This window comes from Hyla sarda, chromosome 3 (genome assembly GCF_029499605.1).
Source record: "Hyla sarda isolate aHylSar1 chromosome 3, aHylSar1.hap1, whole genome shotgun sequence".
Lineage (NCBI taxonomy): Eukaryota > Metazoa > Chordata > Amphibia > Anura > Hylidae > Hyla > Hyla sarda.
The window spans coordinates 85,323,896-85,340,551 of NC_079191.1; the positions used below are offsets into that span (position 1 = coordinate 85,323,896).

Below are 16,656 nucleotides of genomic sequence, written 5' to 3' on the forward strand. Positions count from 1 at the left end.
ACACAGAGATGTGAACAGAGACCTAGGAGCATGAGACAGCACCTGTAGGCTTATATATATGTTCTATACAAGTGGTTCCCAACCAGTGTGCCTCCAGCTGTTGCAAAACTACAACTTCCAGCATGCCAGGGCATGCTTGGAGTTGTAGTTTTGCAACAGCTGGAGGCACCCTGGTTGGGAATCACTGCGCTAGAGAGTCGCGGGTTGGAGAATACTGAACAGCTTGTGCGCAGCATAGCGTCTGACTCCTCCCACACATGTGACAGATCACATGATCATGACATCATCAAAGGTCCTATAGCCTAGCAGAGTGAGGCGGTGAGAAGGTCCTGGTGTGCGGTAACCTCAGTGTGTCATGTCCTTGCTGCTGCTGGGCCTCCGCTCCGTGGTGGGGCCGGGGCTCCGATGTCCTCCGGTGCGGGGGAAGAAGCGCTGGCTGTGGCCTTATCTCCGGGAACTACAGAGGAAGAAGGCGCTGGAGGGGCCTCCTAAGCCGGTGCCAAGGTGAGATCCCCGGCGGATTCATGCCTGCAGCCCCGCGCGATAGCTGTCACTCTGTGATCCTATATCGGCGCGCAGCTAGTAATGTCTGTACACTATTTATCCTCCCTTTTAGAGATGAGCGAACTTACAGTAAATTCGATTCGTCACGAACTTCTCGGCTCGGCAGTTGATGACTTATCCTGCGTAAATTAGTTCAGCTTTCCGGTGCTCCCGTGGGCTGGAAAAGGTGGATACAGTCCTAGGAGACTCTTTCCTAGGAATGTATCCACCTTTTCCAGGCCACCGGAGCACCTGAAGGCTGAACTAATTTACAGGATCCAAAACGCCTCCCGTCTGAACAGGGACTTGCACCAATCCCCTCCTCTACGAGGAGGATGTACTCTCTCCAGACCTGTAACTTCTATCCTGGGAACGATGCCATCATGTTTTTCTATTATGTGTTTGGCTATGCCCGACAAGGATCTATTAGAAAAATGACCTGGTGAAGGTAAATTAAGATGTTCTTGTATTCTGATTTTTAATTTTCGACTAGTACATCCGATGTACTGGAGCATACATTCTAAACAGGTAATACTGTATACAACGTGATGTGTCTGACAGTTAATGTAACTTTTGATGTTATAACTGGTGTTAGTAACACATGATTTAAAAGTGTTGGAATTAGTCATAAACTTGCAAATATTGCATCTATTTCTTCCACACTGATAACTCCCTTTCATGGAGAGCCAGGTATTGCCCTGTGTATTATGAGCTGTAATGTCACTAGGTGACAGTTGCGAATGTAAGGATCTAGCCCTTAGAGGAACGACTTTGATACTGTTTGCCTGTAGGATCTTGGACATGGTGAGGTCATGATGTAAAACCGGTAGGTGTTTGTAAATAATGTTCTTAATTTCCCCAAACTGATTTGAAAATGAAGTAGTGAAAGTTAAGTTATTTTCTGTGTCTGGGTGTCTATCAATTACTTTATCTTTAAGATAGTACCCCGGCGGTTTGGAATTCACGATACCCTCCGCTCTTGCTATAGTATGTGAGTTGTATCCCCTGTCCCTCAGGCGTTTCCTAATATCTTTGCATGTATCAGAATATACAGAATCCTGTGTAGATGTACGCCTGGCCCTGACAAATTCACCTATTGGGAGGTTTGAAATAGTGTGTTGGGGATGACAACTAGTAGCATGAAGAAGGCTATTCCCTGAGCATGGCTTACGAAAAAGTTTAGTCTGAATACAATCATTTACTTGGTCCCCCGTGAGTGTAACATCTAAAAAATCTATATCCACGGCATTAGTATTCATAGTGAATATTAAAGAAAAATCATTAGAATTGAGAAATTGCGAAAAATGCTGGGCTTCAATAGAAGTCCCCCGCCACACCAGGAGGAGGTCGTCCAAGTATCGCCCATACCACCCAATAAGATGGTAGAACGGGTTGGCTGGCGAAAACAAGACGACCTCCTCCCAGTATGCCATATAGAGATTGGCCAGGGATGGCGAAAATTTAGAGCCCATCGGGCAACCAGTAATTTGCAAATAATAAATATTATTAAAGCAAAAAAAGTTGTGTTGAAGCAAAAAAAGCATGACCTGTAAAATATATTCTTGTAGATCATAATCATAATTACTATATTTTTTGAGATGGTAAGATACGGCTATAACAGCCTTATCATGCGGTATGCATGTATATAAAGCCGTAATATCACACGTCATCCAGCTCTCCTGGTTAGACCAATGTAGGTGTTTCATAGCCTGAAGTAGAGTTTTAGTGTCTCTAATATATCCCATGGTCCTACATACAAGAGGCTGCAGCAGTTCATCTAGCCAGGAACTTAGTCTTTCCAACAAAGAGTCAATACCCGCAACAATCGGTCGCATAGGTGGTGGGAACATGTCCTTGTGTAATTTAGGTAACGCATGGAATATAGGGCATTTCACATGGAGCGGTTTCAAATATTCAGATTGTTTCTCAGATATAATAGATAAAGCTGTACCTTCTTCCAGAAGTTGGTTTAGTTTGTTTCTTACACTATCAGTGGGGTTGTAGCTCAGTTTGCGATAGGTGTTAACATCCTGCAGCATCTCCAATATTAATTTCTCATATACATTAACTGTCAGACACATCACGTTGTATACAGTATTACCTGTTTAGAATGTATGCTCCAGTACATCGGATGTACTAGTCGAAAATTAAAAATCAGAATACAAGAACATCTTAATTTACCTTCACCAGGTCATTTTTCTAATAGATCCTTGTCGGGCATAGCCAAACATATAATAGAAAAACATGATGGCATCGTTCCCAGGATAGAAGTTACAGGTTTGGAGAGAGTACATCCTCCTCGTAGAGGAGGGGATTGGTGCAAGTCCCTGTTCAGACGGGAGGCGTTTTGGATCCTGTGCATGGATTCTCGCTTCCCGTCTGGACTAAATTATAGACAGGATTTGTCATATATATACTAGTCATTATACATTTTTTCATAATGTTAGATGTGTGTAGAATCATGTTTATTTATTTATATACACATTTACTATTACTACTATTTTTATTTCTATTAATATATGTCTTTACATTCATGTCTTAAATATTATATCATTGTGGTTCCATTTAGCGGGACTATGTTGCACTAATTTCCCCACCTGTGGATACACACCCATGGGTGGTTCCTCCTCTCCTATGGGATATGACGATATAAAAGGAAGTTTTGCTGGGTTTTGTAGTTGCCATGACTAAGACTTAGCGTTAAGTCGAAACGCGTCGGTGCGTTCGGTGTTGTTCTCTTTACATTGTTTTTATTCACTGTTTGCTCATGCACTGGATTTTTTATATGGAGAAATAAATTTGAATGTTTTATCCAGCCTTGGGAGCCGGAACTTCCTTTACTCTTTCTGATTGCTACACCTGAGGACTGGGCCTCAGAGTTTATCCGGAGCTCCCGCTGGTGTAGGTGTATTGTGCTATCCGCTACATACCTTGGAGACGACTTGGTGAGCTGATTCTTTTTATCTATTGTGAACTAATTTACGCAGGATAAGTCATCAACTGTCGAGCCGAGAAGTTCGTGACAAATCGAATTTACTGTAAGTTTGCTCATCTCTACTCCCTTCCATGCAGTTCAGCTGATGACTTTGGTATTGAAAATTCTTTAACACATTTCATAACCCAGTGAATGGAAATATATATATAAATATTTTTTTTTGCCTTCACTGACAGTTGTACTAGTCACATTATTATTAATTATTATTATTATAATTATTATTGAGTAGCTCCCACCATCTGTATTTTTTTCTTTTGTCCTTAACTATTGCTAAACTATCCCTAAACCCCTCCCTGCCTTTAAAAAAAAAAAAATGTTTGCTACCTTTATAAATGTCTCATCTTCTGCTCTTCTCACTAGTTCTGCCGGAAGCCGATTTCCCTAGCAGGCGCGACGTCACTGATGCCTGCTGGGCGCCAACTTCCGCCCTCACTTCATCTATGCTGCGCTCCTATTGTATATTTAAAAAAAGAAAAACTTTATTTTTCTTGTGTTTTTATACATTTTTTTTTCGTCCCCAGGGGCCTATCATAAATAGATGGCTTACATTGATCAATGTCATGGGGGCCACTAGACACCAGGGGTAACTGGCATTTAATCTATAAATGCTGTGGTTGCTATTGATCACAACATTTAACCATTTAGATGACTGATATCAGCAGGCATCTGCCGGTTATGACGCAGACTTGACATGCAGGCCCGCGCCATATTCTCCTGACCTGTCCCATGACGTACCGGTACGTCATGGGTCAGGAAGGGGTTAAAGGGGTTTTCTGGCATTTTGCAAATATTCATATCCTGCTCAGTTCAGGGGAAAAAAAACCCTACACTTGCCTAACCTAGGTCCCCTGCAGCTCCCGTCCGGGTCTCTACGAGCCTTTGATCTTCTCCCTTCTTTAAAGACAAGTGCTTGGAGCAGGACCTGCCAGCTTAGCCAATTGGCTGAGGGGTAGTTCCTAGGCAGTCTTGGCAGAAGAGAGAAGCTCGGGACCATACGGAGCTGTTCCTGGCTCCAGCAGGATATTATTTTGCCAGCTTACCCCTTCAATGACTGACAAATGTTACTATGGTTTTCCTTCTTTTTTTTGCACTGATGCAGCAGTATGAAAGTTTTCTTTTGGTGGGTTAATGTTAATGGAATACTCTAACGTTTAAAAACATATCCCCAATCCAAGGGATAGGGAGAATTGTCTGATTACTAGGGGTCTGCTGCTGCCCCCTGTAATTGCCCCCAGTACACGGGCTCCGATCTCCCCTCTTCATGGATCACTGGGTCAGTATGTGCTCCATACACAAGCACTGTACTCGGGTATTACTGACTGTCCCATAAATCAATGGATGCCAACCCCACCACTCCATGCAGCAGGAAGATTCAGGGCCCCATACTAAAGACATCCCCCACCCCCCCCCCCCCCCCCCCAGGTCAGGCATTTATGCTGTGGACATGGGATACGTGGATGACGTCTCGTGTATAAAGCTGAGACCCTTCTTTTCACCTCCCCTGCAGGTCGCAGCAGCCACCCTTTGATTACCATGCAGAGATTGTAGCGTTCTCCAAGCGTCTGAATGAGGCCTTCTCCGTCCAGCTCCTAAAGAATGCATTTGTGAACCATTCCTATGTGGTGGAGGAGGAGAGGAGACGGAGGGAGCTGGGTTTGGACCATGAAATAGCTACTTTAAACCTACAAGACAACCAGAAGCTTACAGAGGAGGGTGCGGACTTTACTGCCTCGTATCTCACCAGTACTCTACAGCAGGCCTTTCCAAGTCTCCCTGGAGCTGGTGTCAAGGCCTTGGTGGACTATCTCACTAGCCAACAGGTTATGTGTCATGTAGCCCAAAATCTTTCTGTAGAAGACCTGACCTTGAGTTCGGAGTGCCCCTTGTCTCCTGACACCTTACAGAATACCTTCCTGGCAGTCATAGGAGCTCTGTTGGAAAGCTCTAGCCCTGAAAGAACAGGGCGCTTTCTCCAGGTAAATCTCATATGGATTTTAGCTTTCATTTCTGAATATGGTAAAAGTAATCTTTTATCAGCATCACTTGCACTAACCTGTTTGTATTGGGTCATAGTGCGGGTAACAATGACTACTATGGTTATCGTTTCTTGACTCGTGCCTCCATTACCTGAAATTATAGCTATGTGTTCCTTAGCCCTGAATGCACCATGAGGTCCTGCCGAATCTTCTACGATAAGGCAATTTTAATTCATATTTCTTTTCTCTTTCACGAGCTCTCACATACCGCTCTAAATGCCGATCGCACGTGCGCTGCTTCCAGGTGTAGCTTGAAAAGCGTCACATGCGACATAGTCGCTGGGAGCATGCAGGGTCGCTGGGAGCATGCAGGGTCGCTGGGAGCATGCAGGGTCGCTGGGAGCATGCAGGGTCGCTGGGAGCATGCAGGGTCGCTGGGAGCATGCAGGGTCGCTGGGAGCATACATCTGAGATCTTTCTGCTTCCCTCACCGGGAAGGATAATTAATATGCATGAAGAGTGCCTCCTCATAGAAGATGCGTGCAGGACGTCATAGTGCGCTGAAGGCTAGGAAACACTTGAGAGCCTCATTTGCATATCTACAATTTCAGGAATATTGAAGGAACAGAGGAAGAGATCAAGGAATGATAACTATTGTAATCAGTGTCACCCGCACTATAAGCCTATACCAACAGGTTAGCACGGGTGATCCCTATAACAAAGGCTTAATTTAATTTATTTCCACCTTTCAGGACTTTGTAGTTTCTCAGATGATCGGGAAGGACTTGTTTGATATGTGGTCTGTGACAGATCCTATGTCTCTACTTGTTGAGCAGTTATCTCAAAGAAATGTTCCCCTCCCAGAGCCCAGAATCACCAGACAGTCTGGAGCCAGTACCGTGCTACCTGTCTACTTTGTCGGGCTTTACTGGTAAGTGCTCCATCTTCTCATTTCTGCTTAAAGTGCAACTGTCATGAACTTGGGGCTATATAAGCTACGCACAGCCTTTTATACTGTGTGCAGATTGTGTCTGCAGTCGTGTTTTTACCTTAGTCCTCTCTGCTTTTATCACCCCCCAAAAAAGTTTTTGATAGCAGCCGCACACAGTCGGATAGGCGTGGCATAAGGTTCGCTATGCCCCACCGCTGCCACTCCTATCCCCTATACGTCAGCGCTGGGACTGCTGTATGATTGACACACAGGTCCCAGCGCATGCGCACCTTAGCTTATCCCCGTGTGCGATGCAGCGCGTTATCCTGGCAGGCGCTCGCTTCCGCCGCCTGCCTCCTCAGTGCACCTGCGCAGTGCTAGAGGCAGAGAGCAGACTCTGTTTCTAGCACTGCGCAGGCGCACTGAGGAGGCAGGTGGTGGGAGCAAGCGCCTGCCAGGATAACGCGCTGCGGCGCGCGGATAAGATAAGCATGCTCTGGGACCTGTGTCAATCACACAGCTGTCCCAGCACTGACCTATAGGGGATAGGCGTGTTGGTGGCGGGGCATAGCGAACCTTGTGCCACGCCTATCCGACTGTGTGCGGCTGCTATCAAAAACTTTTTTGGGGGTGATAAAAGCAGAGAGGACTAAGGTAAAAAAATGACTGCAGACACAATCTGCACACAGTACAAAGGCTGTGTAGGTTATATAGCCCCAAGTTCATGACAGTTGAGCTTTTTAAAGGAGATCTGCAGTGAAATAAACTTATCCCCTAGACACAGGATAGGGGATAAGTGTCTGATCGTGGGGGGGTCCAACTGCTGGGACCCACCGCGATCTCCCATACGGGGACCCAGCATTGCTACGCTGTGTGCCAGCTTACGCCCCCCCCAATACAGCTCTGTGGTAGAGCCGGGGATGCACAAACGCTGCATCTCCGCCTCTCCCATAGAGACGCATGGAGGGGGCATGACGGCCGTGGCGTCATGCTGCACGGGAGAGCCGGGGCCCGTGCAGGAGATCGCGGGTAGGGTGTACGTTTATTTTACTGCAGGTTTCCTTTAATTTCAGGTAAAATAGGTATGTGTCCCATGTAGATAAATCTGCAAACCTCTCAATGTTAAAAAAGGATAACAGGGTTCTGACTAATGCATGGGAAGCTTAGAGACTGAATGGAGACCACCATGTGGAAGCTGGGGTTTGTGTTCTAAGATCCTAAAATATTTTTGCATAATTTTTTTTTTTTCCTTTTACAAAATTGCAGAGGACTCTCCGGAACAGTTTTCAGCTACAAAATGTGAATACGAGGGGTTGTCTCCTCATCCTGCACCCCCAGGAGACAGCTGATTTTGCTGGCTGCTGCAGGAGAAGTGTAGGGTTAGGTTGGAATTACATTAGAAATAGTGCAGAATATCTATGGTATATGTTGGCATACCGGCAGAAAGATATGCGCCTCCAGCTGTTGCAAAACTACAATTCCCAGCATGCCCGGACAGCCTTTGGCTGTCCGGGCATGCTGGGAGTTGTAGTTTTGCAACTGCTAGAGGTACACTTCTATTCTGCATCGGGCTTATACATGTAGTGGCTATATTGGTCAGCTTAAGTGAGTTCTACCAGTATGCCAAAGATTATACCACGTACAGCATTTTTCTACTTTTCTACAAGGATGACTTGAGTTTGCAGCTCTCCGTTCTGGCTCATAGAAGGCAGATCCACTATTTGATGTCAGACAACCCCATCTGTGTGTGACACTTAAAGGGGTACTCCTGTGGAAAACTGTGCCAGAAAGTTGATTTGTAAATTACTTCTATTAAAAAAAATCTTAATCCTTCCAGTACTTATTGGCTGCTGAATACTACAGAGGTAATCCCTTTTCTTTTTGGAACACAGAGCTCTCTGCTGACGTCATGACCACAGTGCACTCTGCTGACATCTCTGTCCATTTTAAGAACTGTCCAGAGTAGGAGAAAATCCCCTTATGAAACATGCTGCTTTGGACAGTTCCTAAAATGGACAGAGATGTCAGCAGAGAGCATTGTGGTCGTGATGTCAGCAGAGAGCTCTGTGTTCCAAAAAGAAAAGAATTTCCTCTGTAGTATTCAGACCCTAAAAAGTACTGAAAGGTTTAAAAAAATTTAATAGAAGTAATTTACAAATCTGTTTAACTTTCTGGCACCAGTTGATTAAAAATTATTTTTTTCCACGGGAGTACCCTTTAAACATTCTTGCTTTACCTGTTTCCAACAGCGATAAGAAGCTGATAGCTGAAGGCCCTGGTGAAACTGTCATGGCCGCAGAAGAGGAAGCGGCCCGGGTGGCCCTGAGAAAGATGTTTGGATTTGCAGAAAACAGGCATCCGTGGGATTATTCTCCATACAGACAGGACAACAGTGATCAGAAGGCCATACATGCATCATGAACATTACCGTGTAATTGTAAAATATACATATATGACTGTGTCGGAGCTAAGCTTACATACACATACCTAATAAATCCCAGGAGGAGAGCACACGTGTTGTAGACAGTGGACTCTTCTGCACCATTTTGGCTGTAAAGACTTACTGACTTTACTGACGTATTTTTACCGTTTTTTTCTTTTTTGTATTCTTAATACAAGAAATTGGTTAAATGTTGATGTTTGTCTTATTTCTTATCAATTATAGACAATATAAAGTACTGACTAGAGATGAGCGAATTTACAGTAAATTCGTTTCGTCACGAACTTCTCGGCTCAGCAGTTGATGACTTTTCCTGCATAAATTAGTCCAGCTTTCAGGTGCTCCGGTGGCCTGGAAAAGGTGAATACAGTCCTAGAAGAGAGTCTCCAGCCCACCGGAGCACCTGAAAGCTGAACTCATTTATGCAGGATAAGTCATCAACTGCCGAGCCGAGAAGTTTGTGACGAATCGAATTTACTGTAAATTCGCTCATCTCTAGTACTGACATATACCCTTCTGTGACATCTATAACCTAACAGGGCAAATGGAAGGGGGGGGGGGGGGGGGTTGGGGGGGTTTGTCTTCATCTTCATGAGAGCTCTTTTTTCAGGCAGAAACCATTGCCTCCTCCGGCTTTTTACATCCCCGGAAAACAGTAGATTTCGACAGTCGAATTTTTACTTTTTGGCTAAAGCCTTGTTTACATTTCCATTCAAGGCCTGTGTCACAAATCTTTATTCTGGGCCTAAAAACAGGAGAAAAATCAGCTGCACAAGAGACCCCAGAGCTCAATCCACCCACTGTCTTTAAAGGGGTAGTACTCTATTGCCCAGGCATCCGGAACATTTTGTTCCGAACACGGGCTGTGGGTGTCGGGACATCATGGCCATGCCACTTTTACGTCACACTACGCCCCTTCAGTGCTGATCTATGGGAGGGGGCGTGGTGGCTGCCACGCCCCCTCCCATAGACTTGCATTGAGGCGGCGTGGCGTGACGTCTGGACACTGGGGCAGTGGAGTACTCCTTTAATGGGTTTGCATGGTTTTCTACTGGTGTCCATCATTGTACGGGATTCTTTTTTGCCTGGCTATTTCAATAGATTCTACAAACAGAGCCTCTGACGCAGTTGTGAGCCTAGACCCATGCTGGGAGATGCAAAAACTCTTATTAGGCCATCCTAGTGTTTCCCAACCAGGGTGCCTCCAGTTTGGCCACAGCTGGAGGCACCCTGGTTGGGAAACACTGGGCTATCCAAAAGAATACGCTACCACGTAATACATGGATGAGTCTTCCTGAACCATAGCCACTACATGATAGCAACTCTCGGCTTTGGCTAGTAGAATGAAGGCAGGGAATATTTTACTAACTTCTCCCTTTTGTAGGCTAAAGCAGTCCTGCACCACTTGGCAGTAGGTGGTTGCTAAAATAAAATAGACTATGCTTCAAGGGGCCACATGTAGGTTTTCAGCAGGATTTTCCCATCTAAACTGTGGAGTGAGTCAAGGTAAATGTTTTTGCAAATAATACATTCATTTATCACAATCGCATCCTGCTGTTTCTTCTGCTCCTTTCTCGCCCCGTTGACTCATTTTTACCACCAGCTGCAGTGACATGATCCTGTAGGCCTAGATATCAAGAAAGGTCCTAGTCTAGTCACAATACGAGGAGCTTCCTTGGCATCATACCACTAGAGTTGTGGGCCATATGTTGTGTAGGTCCGGGCAAGGAACATCATCAGTTAGTTGTAAGGATGGTTGGGACTTAAATTAAATTTTTTTCCCCCCTATGGGCGAATTGTCACAATGGCTGCAACATCACTTGGAACTTTTTTTCATTGAAGCGTTGCTGCGCTGAAGCCGGAGTTTACGTCAGGAAGGAAGACAGAGCAGTACCAACAGGCACAAACAATAGTGAAGCCACAAAAATAAATAAATAAAAAAAAAAGCTCTGGGTGTGTGGGGTTCATTGTTCTGGCACTATGAGGGCTTTGTAAACACGTGGCCTTCAATTCCGGACAAATTTACTCTCCAAAAGCCCAATGGCGCTCCTTCTCTTCTGAGCATTGTAGTGCGCCCGCAGAGCACTTTACATCCACATATGGGGTATGTTCTCACTCAGAAGAAATGGGGTTACAAATTTTGGGGGGCTTTTTTTCCCCCTATATTCCATTGTGATAATGAAAAATTTAGGGCAGCATCAGCATTGTAGTGAGATTTTTGTTTATTTTTTTTATTTTCCCATTCAACTTTAACGAAAATTCGTCAAACACCTATGGGGTGTTAAAGGGGTTATCCAGCATAAGGTGATTTTAGTACGTACCTGGCAGACAGTAATGGACATGCTTAGGGGGGATCTGCGCTTGTCTTGGGCTAAAAGGCTATGCTGTGAGATTACCATAACACTGTGGCTAGCTTTCTGTGAACTTGTATTTCCGGTTTTCAGTTTTCTTGTTTGCCTACAAATCCTATGATACCATTTTCCTCCTTCCCACACAACAGCCACACCACCCATTGAAACATAAATGAGCTGTAGACCTGTGGTTTTCAATCAGAGTGCCTCCAGCTGTTGCATTACTTGCAGTTTGCTCTCTCCACCCATTGAAGCAGACAGGCTCCCTGTCATCAGCTGACTAGTGAGTCCGGTCTCGACCGCGTTGCAAGCTGGAAAAAATACAAGACAGCAGTCATTTTGTATGCTAATAAAAATAAATATTGGGATGAAAATCACGGAAGAATTGTGAGAAAACCGTCACACACAGGTACAGATACTATATTATGAACTACACTAACCTTACAGCCCCTGTAGCATAGTCAAATAAAAAAAATTCCCGGAATACCCCTTTAAGGCTCACTATAACCCTTGTTACGTTTCTTTAGGGGTGTAGTTTCCAAAATGGGGTCACATGTCGGTATTTATTTTTTTGCGTTTATGTCAGAACCGCTGTAAAATCAGCCACCCCTGTGCAAATCCCCAATTTAGGCCTCAAATGTACATAGTGCGCTCTCACTCCTGAGCCTTGTTGTATGTCCGCAGAGCATTTTACGCCCACATATGGGGAATTTCCGTACAAATTTGCGGTACAAATTTTGGGGGTCTTTTTTTTTTTTCCTTTTACCTCTTGTGAAAATGGAAAATATGGGGCAATACCAGCATGTTAGTGTAAAATTTTTATTTTAAAGGGTAATAACTGTGAAGAGAGTGAATGTGTTTTTCCTTTTAGGAAAATGAATAGTTACCTACGTGCCTGGTTCCAAACAATTCATGTTTAGGGTTATTGATTGGTAACTAAGAGTCTGACCATTTTTTTTTCTTTTCTTTCTTGGCCCATATCCAGCAAATTCATTATCACTAGTCATACAGTTCCATTTGTTTAGTACCAGCACAGCTGCATTCATGCATTTTATTACTATAAGTTGGTCATGTGATCACCAGTATGACCCATAGAAAGCTACATGGCTTAAGTGTCTTTAACTACAGGGTGACATAATCCCCTATTAAATTACACATACAGTGGTCCCTCAAGTTACAATATTAATTGGTTCCAGGACGACCATTGTATGTTGAGACCATAACTCTATGGAAACCTGATAATTGGTTCTGAAGCCCCAAAATGTCATCCAAAAATAGGAAAAAGTGAGGACTAAAGAAAAATAAGTAGATAACTAATATAGATAAAGCAAATCCTTACATATAAAAGTAAGAAAGATCTGCTGGGAGCTGTAAATCACTGTCTATGTCAGTGTTTCCCAACCAGGGTGCCTCCAGCTGTTGCAAAACTACAACTCCCAGCATGCCTGGACAGCCAACGGCTGTCCGGGCATGCTGGGAGTTGTAGTTTTGCAACAGCTGGAGGCACCGTGGTTGGGAAACAATGGTTTATGTAGAGGACAGGAGCTTCTTCAGTACACACAGTGTCCCAAATGGAGCCGCCCTTACTTGGTGTCCAAAGGAGCAGCTAACCCTGGCACAGGTAAGGAGTAGTACAGAACTTGTAGTTCCTCCCTGTACTGTAGGGGGCGCTACCAGACAGCCAGTCAGTGCATGCACTTCAGTAATAGAGGTGATTTACCAGTAAAATGCCCATTCTGATTGGTCAGTTCCTCCAGTTGGGACAGGTATCACAGATCTGGACTGTCTGTACATTGTATGTTGAGTCTGGTTTCAAGTTACAATGGTCCAGAAAAGACCATTGTAAGTTGAAACTATTGTATGTTGAGGCCATTGTAAGTTGAGGGATCACTGTACTAGGTCACAGACTCCTTTCTGCTCCTCCCATCTGTATACTGCTGCTATCTCTGTAAGGCTAAAATATATAGTAAATATACAACTCTCCTGAGGTTGTATTCACACATTGCATTTCTTGCTGTGTTTTTTACATAATTATCCCAAAATTGTGACAAAATATTTGACACTTTACTGTAATTGTGTAACTCACTGTAAACATTTTATTTGTACAGTGATATTGGAAAATTGCATCATAAACAACCAAAATGCAGTAATAATGTAAATGATGTACCCCAAAATAGTGCCATGCAACTGATCATATGAAAACACAAGCACTCATGTGGCTACATGAACTAAAAAATAAACAAGGTATGACTGTGACAAGGTGGAGCTGAAAAAAATGGCAACAACACAGATTAAAAAACATGGGTTCAACATATACACAGTGCTCTTTTTAGAGATGAGCAAACTTACAGTAAATTCGATTCGTCACGAACTTCTCGGCTCGGCAGTTGATGGCTTTTCCTGCATAAATTAGCTCAGCTTTCAGGTGCTCCGCTAGCCTGGAAAAGGTGGATACAGTCCTAGGAGACTCTTTCCTAGGAATTAGAGATGAGCGAACTTACAGTAAATTCGATTTGTCATGAACTTCTCGGCTCGGCAGTTGATGACTTTTCCTGCGTAAATGAGTTCAGCTTTCAGGTGTTCCGGTGGGCTGGAAAAGGTGGATACAGTCCTAGGAAAGAGTCTCCTAGGACTGTATCCACCTTTTCCAGCCACCGGAGCACCTGAAAGCTGAACTAATTTATGCAGGATAAGTCATCAACTGCCGAGCCGAGAAGTTTGTGACAAATCGAATTTACTGTAAGTTCGCTCAGCTCTACTAGGAATGTATCCACCTTTTCCAGCCCACCGGAGCACCGGAAAGCTGAACTAATTTATGCAGGATAAGTAATCAACTGCCGAGCCGAGAAGTTCGTGACGAATCGAATTTACTGTAAGTTCGCTCATCTCTAGTTACAATATCAGTACCAACTAGGTAGTAGTGTGCATACATTGTCTATAGGAGGCCCCATATTCACAAAATAGACAAAGCATGATATAGTCTGGAATTTCACTGTGGATTTTTTTTATTTTTGCAAAAATGCAGCGTCCGGATGTTAGCTGCAAGTCAGTAGTAAACTGCAAAATGCCAGATCCACTTGATGTTTTTCAGTTTGCCATTTTTTTTAACCCTTTTGGTGTTTTTCCAGCAATTTCGGGCTCAGAGGCTGGTTTTTCAAAACACCCAACAAAACCTAGTTTGGCGTTTTTTGCACAGAAATCGTGGCGTTTTTTCCCCCATAGAAACGCCAAGAAAAACGCCATGTTGATTTTAACTTTGGCGTTTTTGCCGGCGGTTTTTATTCTTTTTTTGGACTTTAGCGTTCCAAAAAAGTGATGGAGATACCTTTTTTTATTAAAATTTCGTAGGGTACCATTAAAAAAAATAAAGATACAGTAGTGTTGGAAAAAATTGTATTTAACGAAATGTATCTTTTTTTTTATAACAACATTTTTATTAATTTTTAAACAGGGATCAATATATGTGGGCTGGCAATGCAATACAAATTTAGCCGACAATAATAAAAATGTAGTGTGTGTGTTTTTGACTTTTTTTGTTACAATTTTTAGGTAGTACTACTACTCCCAGCATTGAACACACTGTTCCATGGTGGGAGTAGTAGTACCTGTACTAATTGACATATTGCCCCAGGTCCATTGCGATCCTCCTGTATAATGTAATGTATAGATGCGGCTCTTCTATGGTCCCCTGCACTGCCGTATATATACACCTATTCATATTTCCGGCAGAGCTGTGATTGGCCAGATGGTTCTAGCCAATCACAGCTCTCTCTGAGAAATATGAATATGTGTATATATACATCAGTGCAGGGGACCATAGAAGAGCGTCCACATCTATACATTATACAAGAGGATCACAGCGGGTGTCAGGAGTTAATTCACATTTATTATTTATTTATTCTTTTACACATTTTTTTGTCCCCATAGGGCACTATAACATGCAATCTGTAGATTGCATACACTGATCAATGCCATGCCATAGCAGTAATCAGTGTTATCAGCACTTCTCTACTAGTTCCTGCCATGGCTAGCAGCAGTAAAGGAGCGATGATTGGATGGCACGGAGCAGGGTAAGGGACCTCCAGCCGTCCTCACAGCTGATTTCACCGCGGTGATCCCGATCAGCATCCCTGAGCTAGCTGGCAGTTAACTTCAGGACTTTTAGATCCTGTGATCAACTTTGATTGCGGTGTCTAAAAGGTTAATGCCGGACATCACCGCAATTGGTGATGTTCAGCATTAGCCACAGGTCCTGGCTATGACGCAGGCTCAGCTGCTGGGTGCGCTGCATAGTTTGGCACCTATGTGATACCTGCCAGCAGGGGTCGTGACGGTGAGTATCTGATTAGGTATTGGGGACATTTGCACGAGTACAAGTACTCATGCAAATGTCCAGTTTGCATACCTATACCAGTATCGGTACATCCCTAGATGTGACCCTGATCAAAGAGCCACAGCACCTATAATCAGCAGATAGGGGTAGGCACCAAGAGCTGAATCCCCACAATTTTATTGCTGTGCCCTTAAAGGAGTATTCCAATATTATTATATTTTATTTGACTATGCTACAGGGGCTGTAAAGTTAGTGTAGTTCATAATAAAGTGTCTGTACCAGTGTGTGACGGTGGTTTTGCAATTGTCATGTGATTTTCGCCCCAATATTTATTTTTAATAGCATACAAAATGATTCAGGTCAGGTTGGGTTTTCGGAGGTTGCAGTGTGTCAAGACATGACATCACTAGTCAGTTGTGCAAAGGGAGCCAGTCCTGCTTCAATGGGTGGAGCAACCACTGGGTGGGAGTTAGATCATTTTGCATTAGCTGTAGGCACTCTGGTTAGAAAACACTGGTCTTTTGAATGGATGTAGCTCATTTGTGCTGAAATGAGTTGGGTGGCTGATGTGTGGGAGGGAGGAATGTAACTTCACACTTACAGATACACAAGATATATCCTTCATGTACAATTAAAAGGTTAACAGAATGAAGGTAGTCAACTAGTGACCGCCGACATACTGGGTAAATGATGTAGGCATTGTTTGTTTCCCCCTATGTAAGAAAACTGAAACGGAGAGTTTATCTAGTAAAAGAAAGAAATGTGCGATTTGAGTGTAGAGTGCTGTGGAATCTGTGTGCCCTGCTTGTTCTCAGTGTACAGAGCCCTGCTTGTCCTCAGTATATAGAGCCCTGCTTGTCCTCAGTGTATAGAGCCCTGCTTGTCCTCAGTGCACAGAGCCCTGTTTTTCCTCAGTGTACAGAGCCCTGCTTGTCCACAGTGTATAGAGCCCTGCTTGTCCTCAGTGTACAGAGCCCTGCTTGTCCTCAGTGTACAGAGCCCTGCTTGTCCTCAGTGTACAGAGCCCTGCTTGTCCTCAGTGTACAGAGCCCTGCTTGTCCTCAGTGTACAGAGCCCTGCTTGTCCT

General features: G+C 43.9%; 1 protein-coding gene across 1 annotated transcript; it reads left to right on the forward strand.

Moving 5' to 3' along the window:
* The first annotated feature begins 274 nt into the window (after window positions 1-274).
* MRPL44 (mitochondrial ribosomal protein L44) lies at window positions 275-9,080 on the forward strand. The gene is made up of 4 exons (XM_056564516.1): window positions 275-504; window positions 5,046-5,514; window positions 6,267-6,445; window positions 8,695-9,080. The coding sequence occupies exons 1-4, from the start codon at window positions 356-358 to the stop codon at window positions 8,864-8,866; spliced, it is 969 nt and encodes a 322-aa protein (XP_056420491.1). The 5' UTR covers window positions 275-355; the 3' UTR covers window positions 8,867-9,080.
* The last annotated feature ends 7,576 nt before the right edge of the window (window positions 9,081-16,656 follow it).

Coding starts and splice junctions, on each gene's coding strand:
- MRPL44 (XM_056564516.1), top strand. CDS start 356: ATGTCCTTGCTGCTGCTGGGCCTCCGCTCCGTGGTGGGGCCGGGGCTC. Junction 5,515..6,266: donor GAACAGGGCGCTTTCTCCAG/GTAAATCTCATA, acceptor TCCACCTTTCAG/GACTTTGTAGTTTCTCAGAT. Junction 6,446..8,694: donor TACTTTGTCGGGCTTTACTG/GTAAGTGCTCCA, acceptor TGTTTCCAACAG/CGATAAGAAGCTGATAGCTG.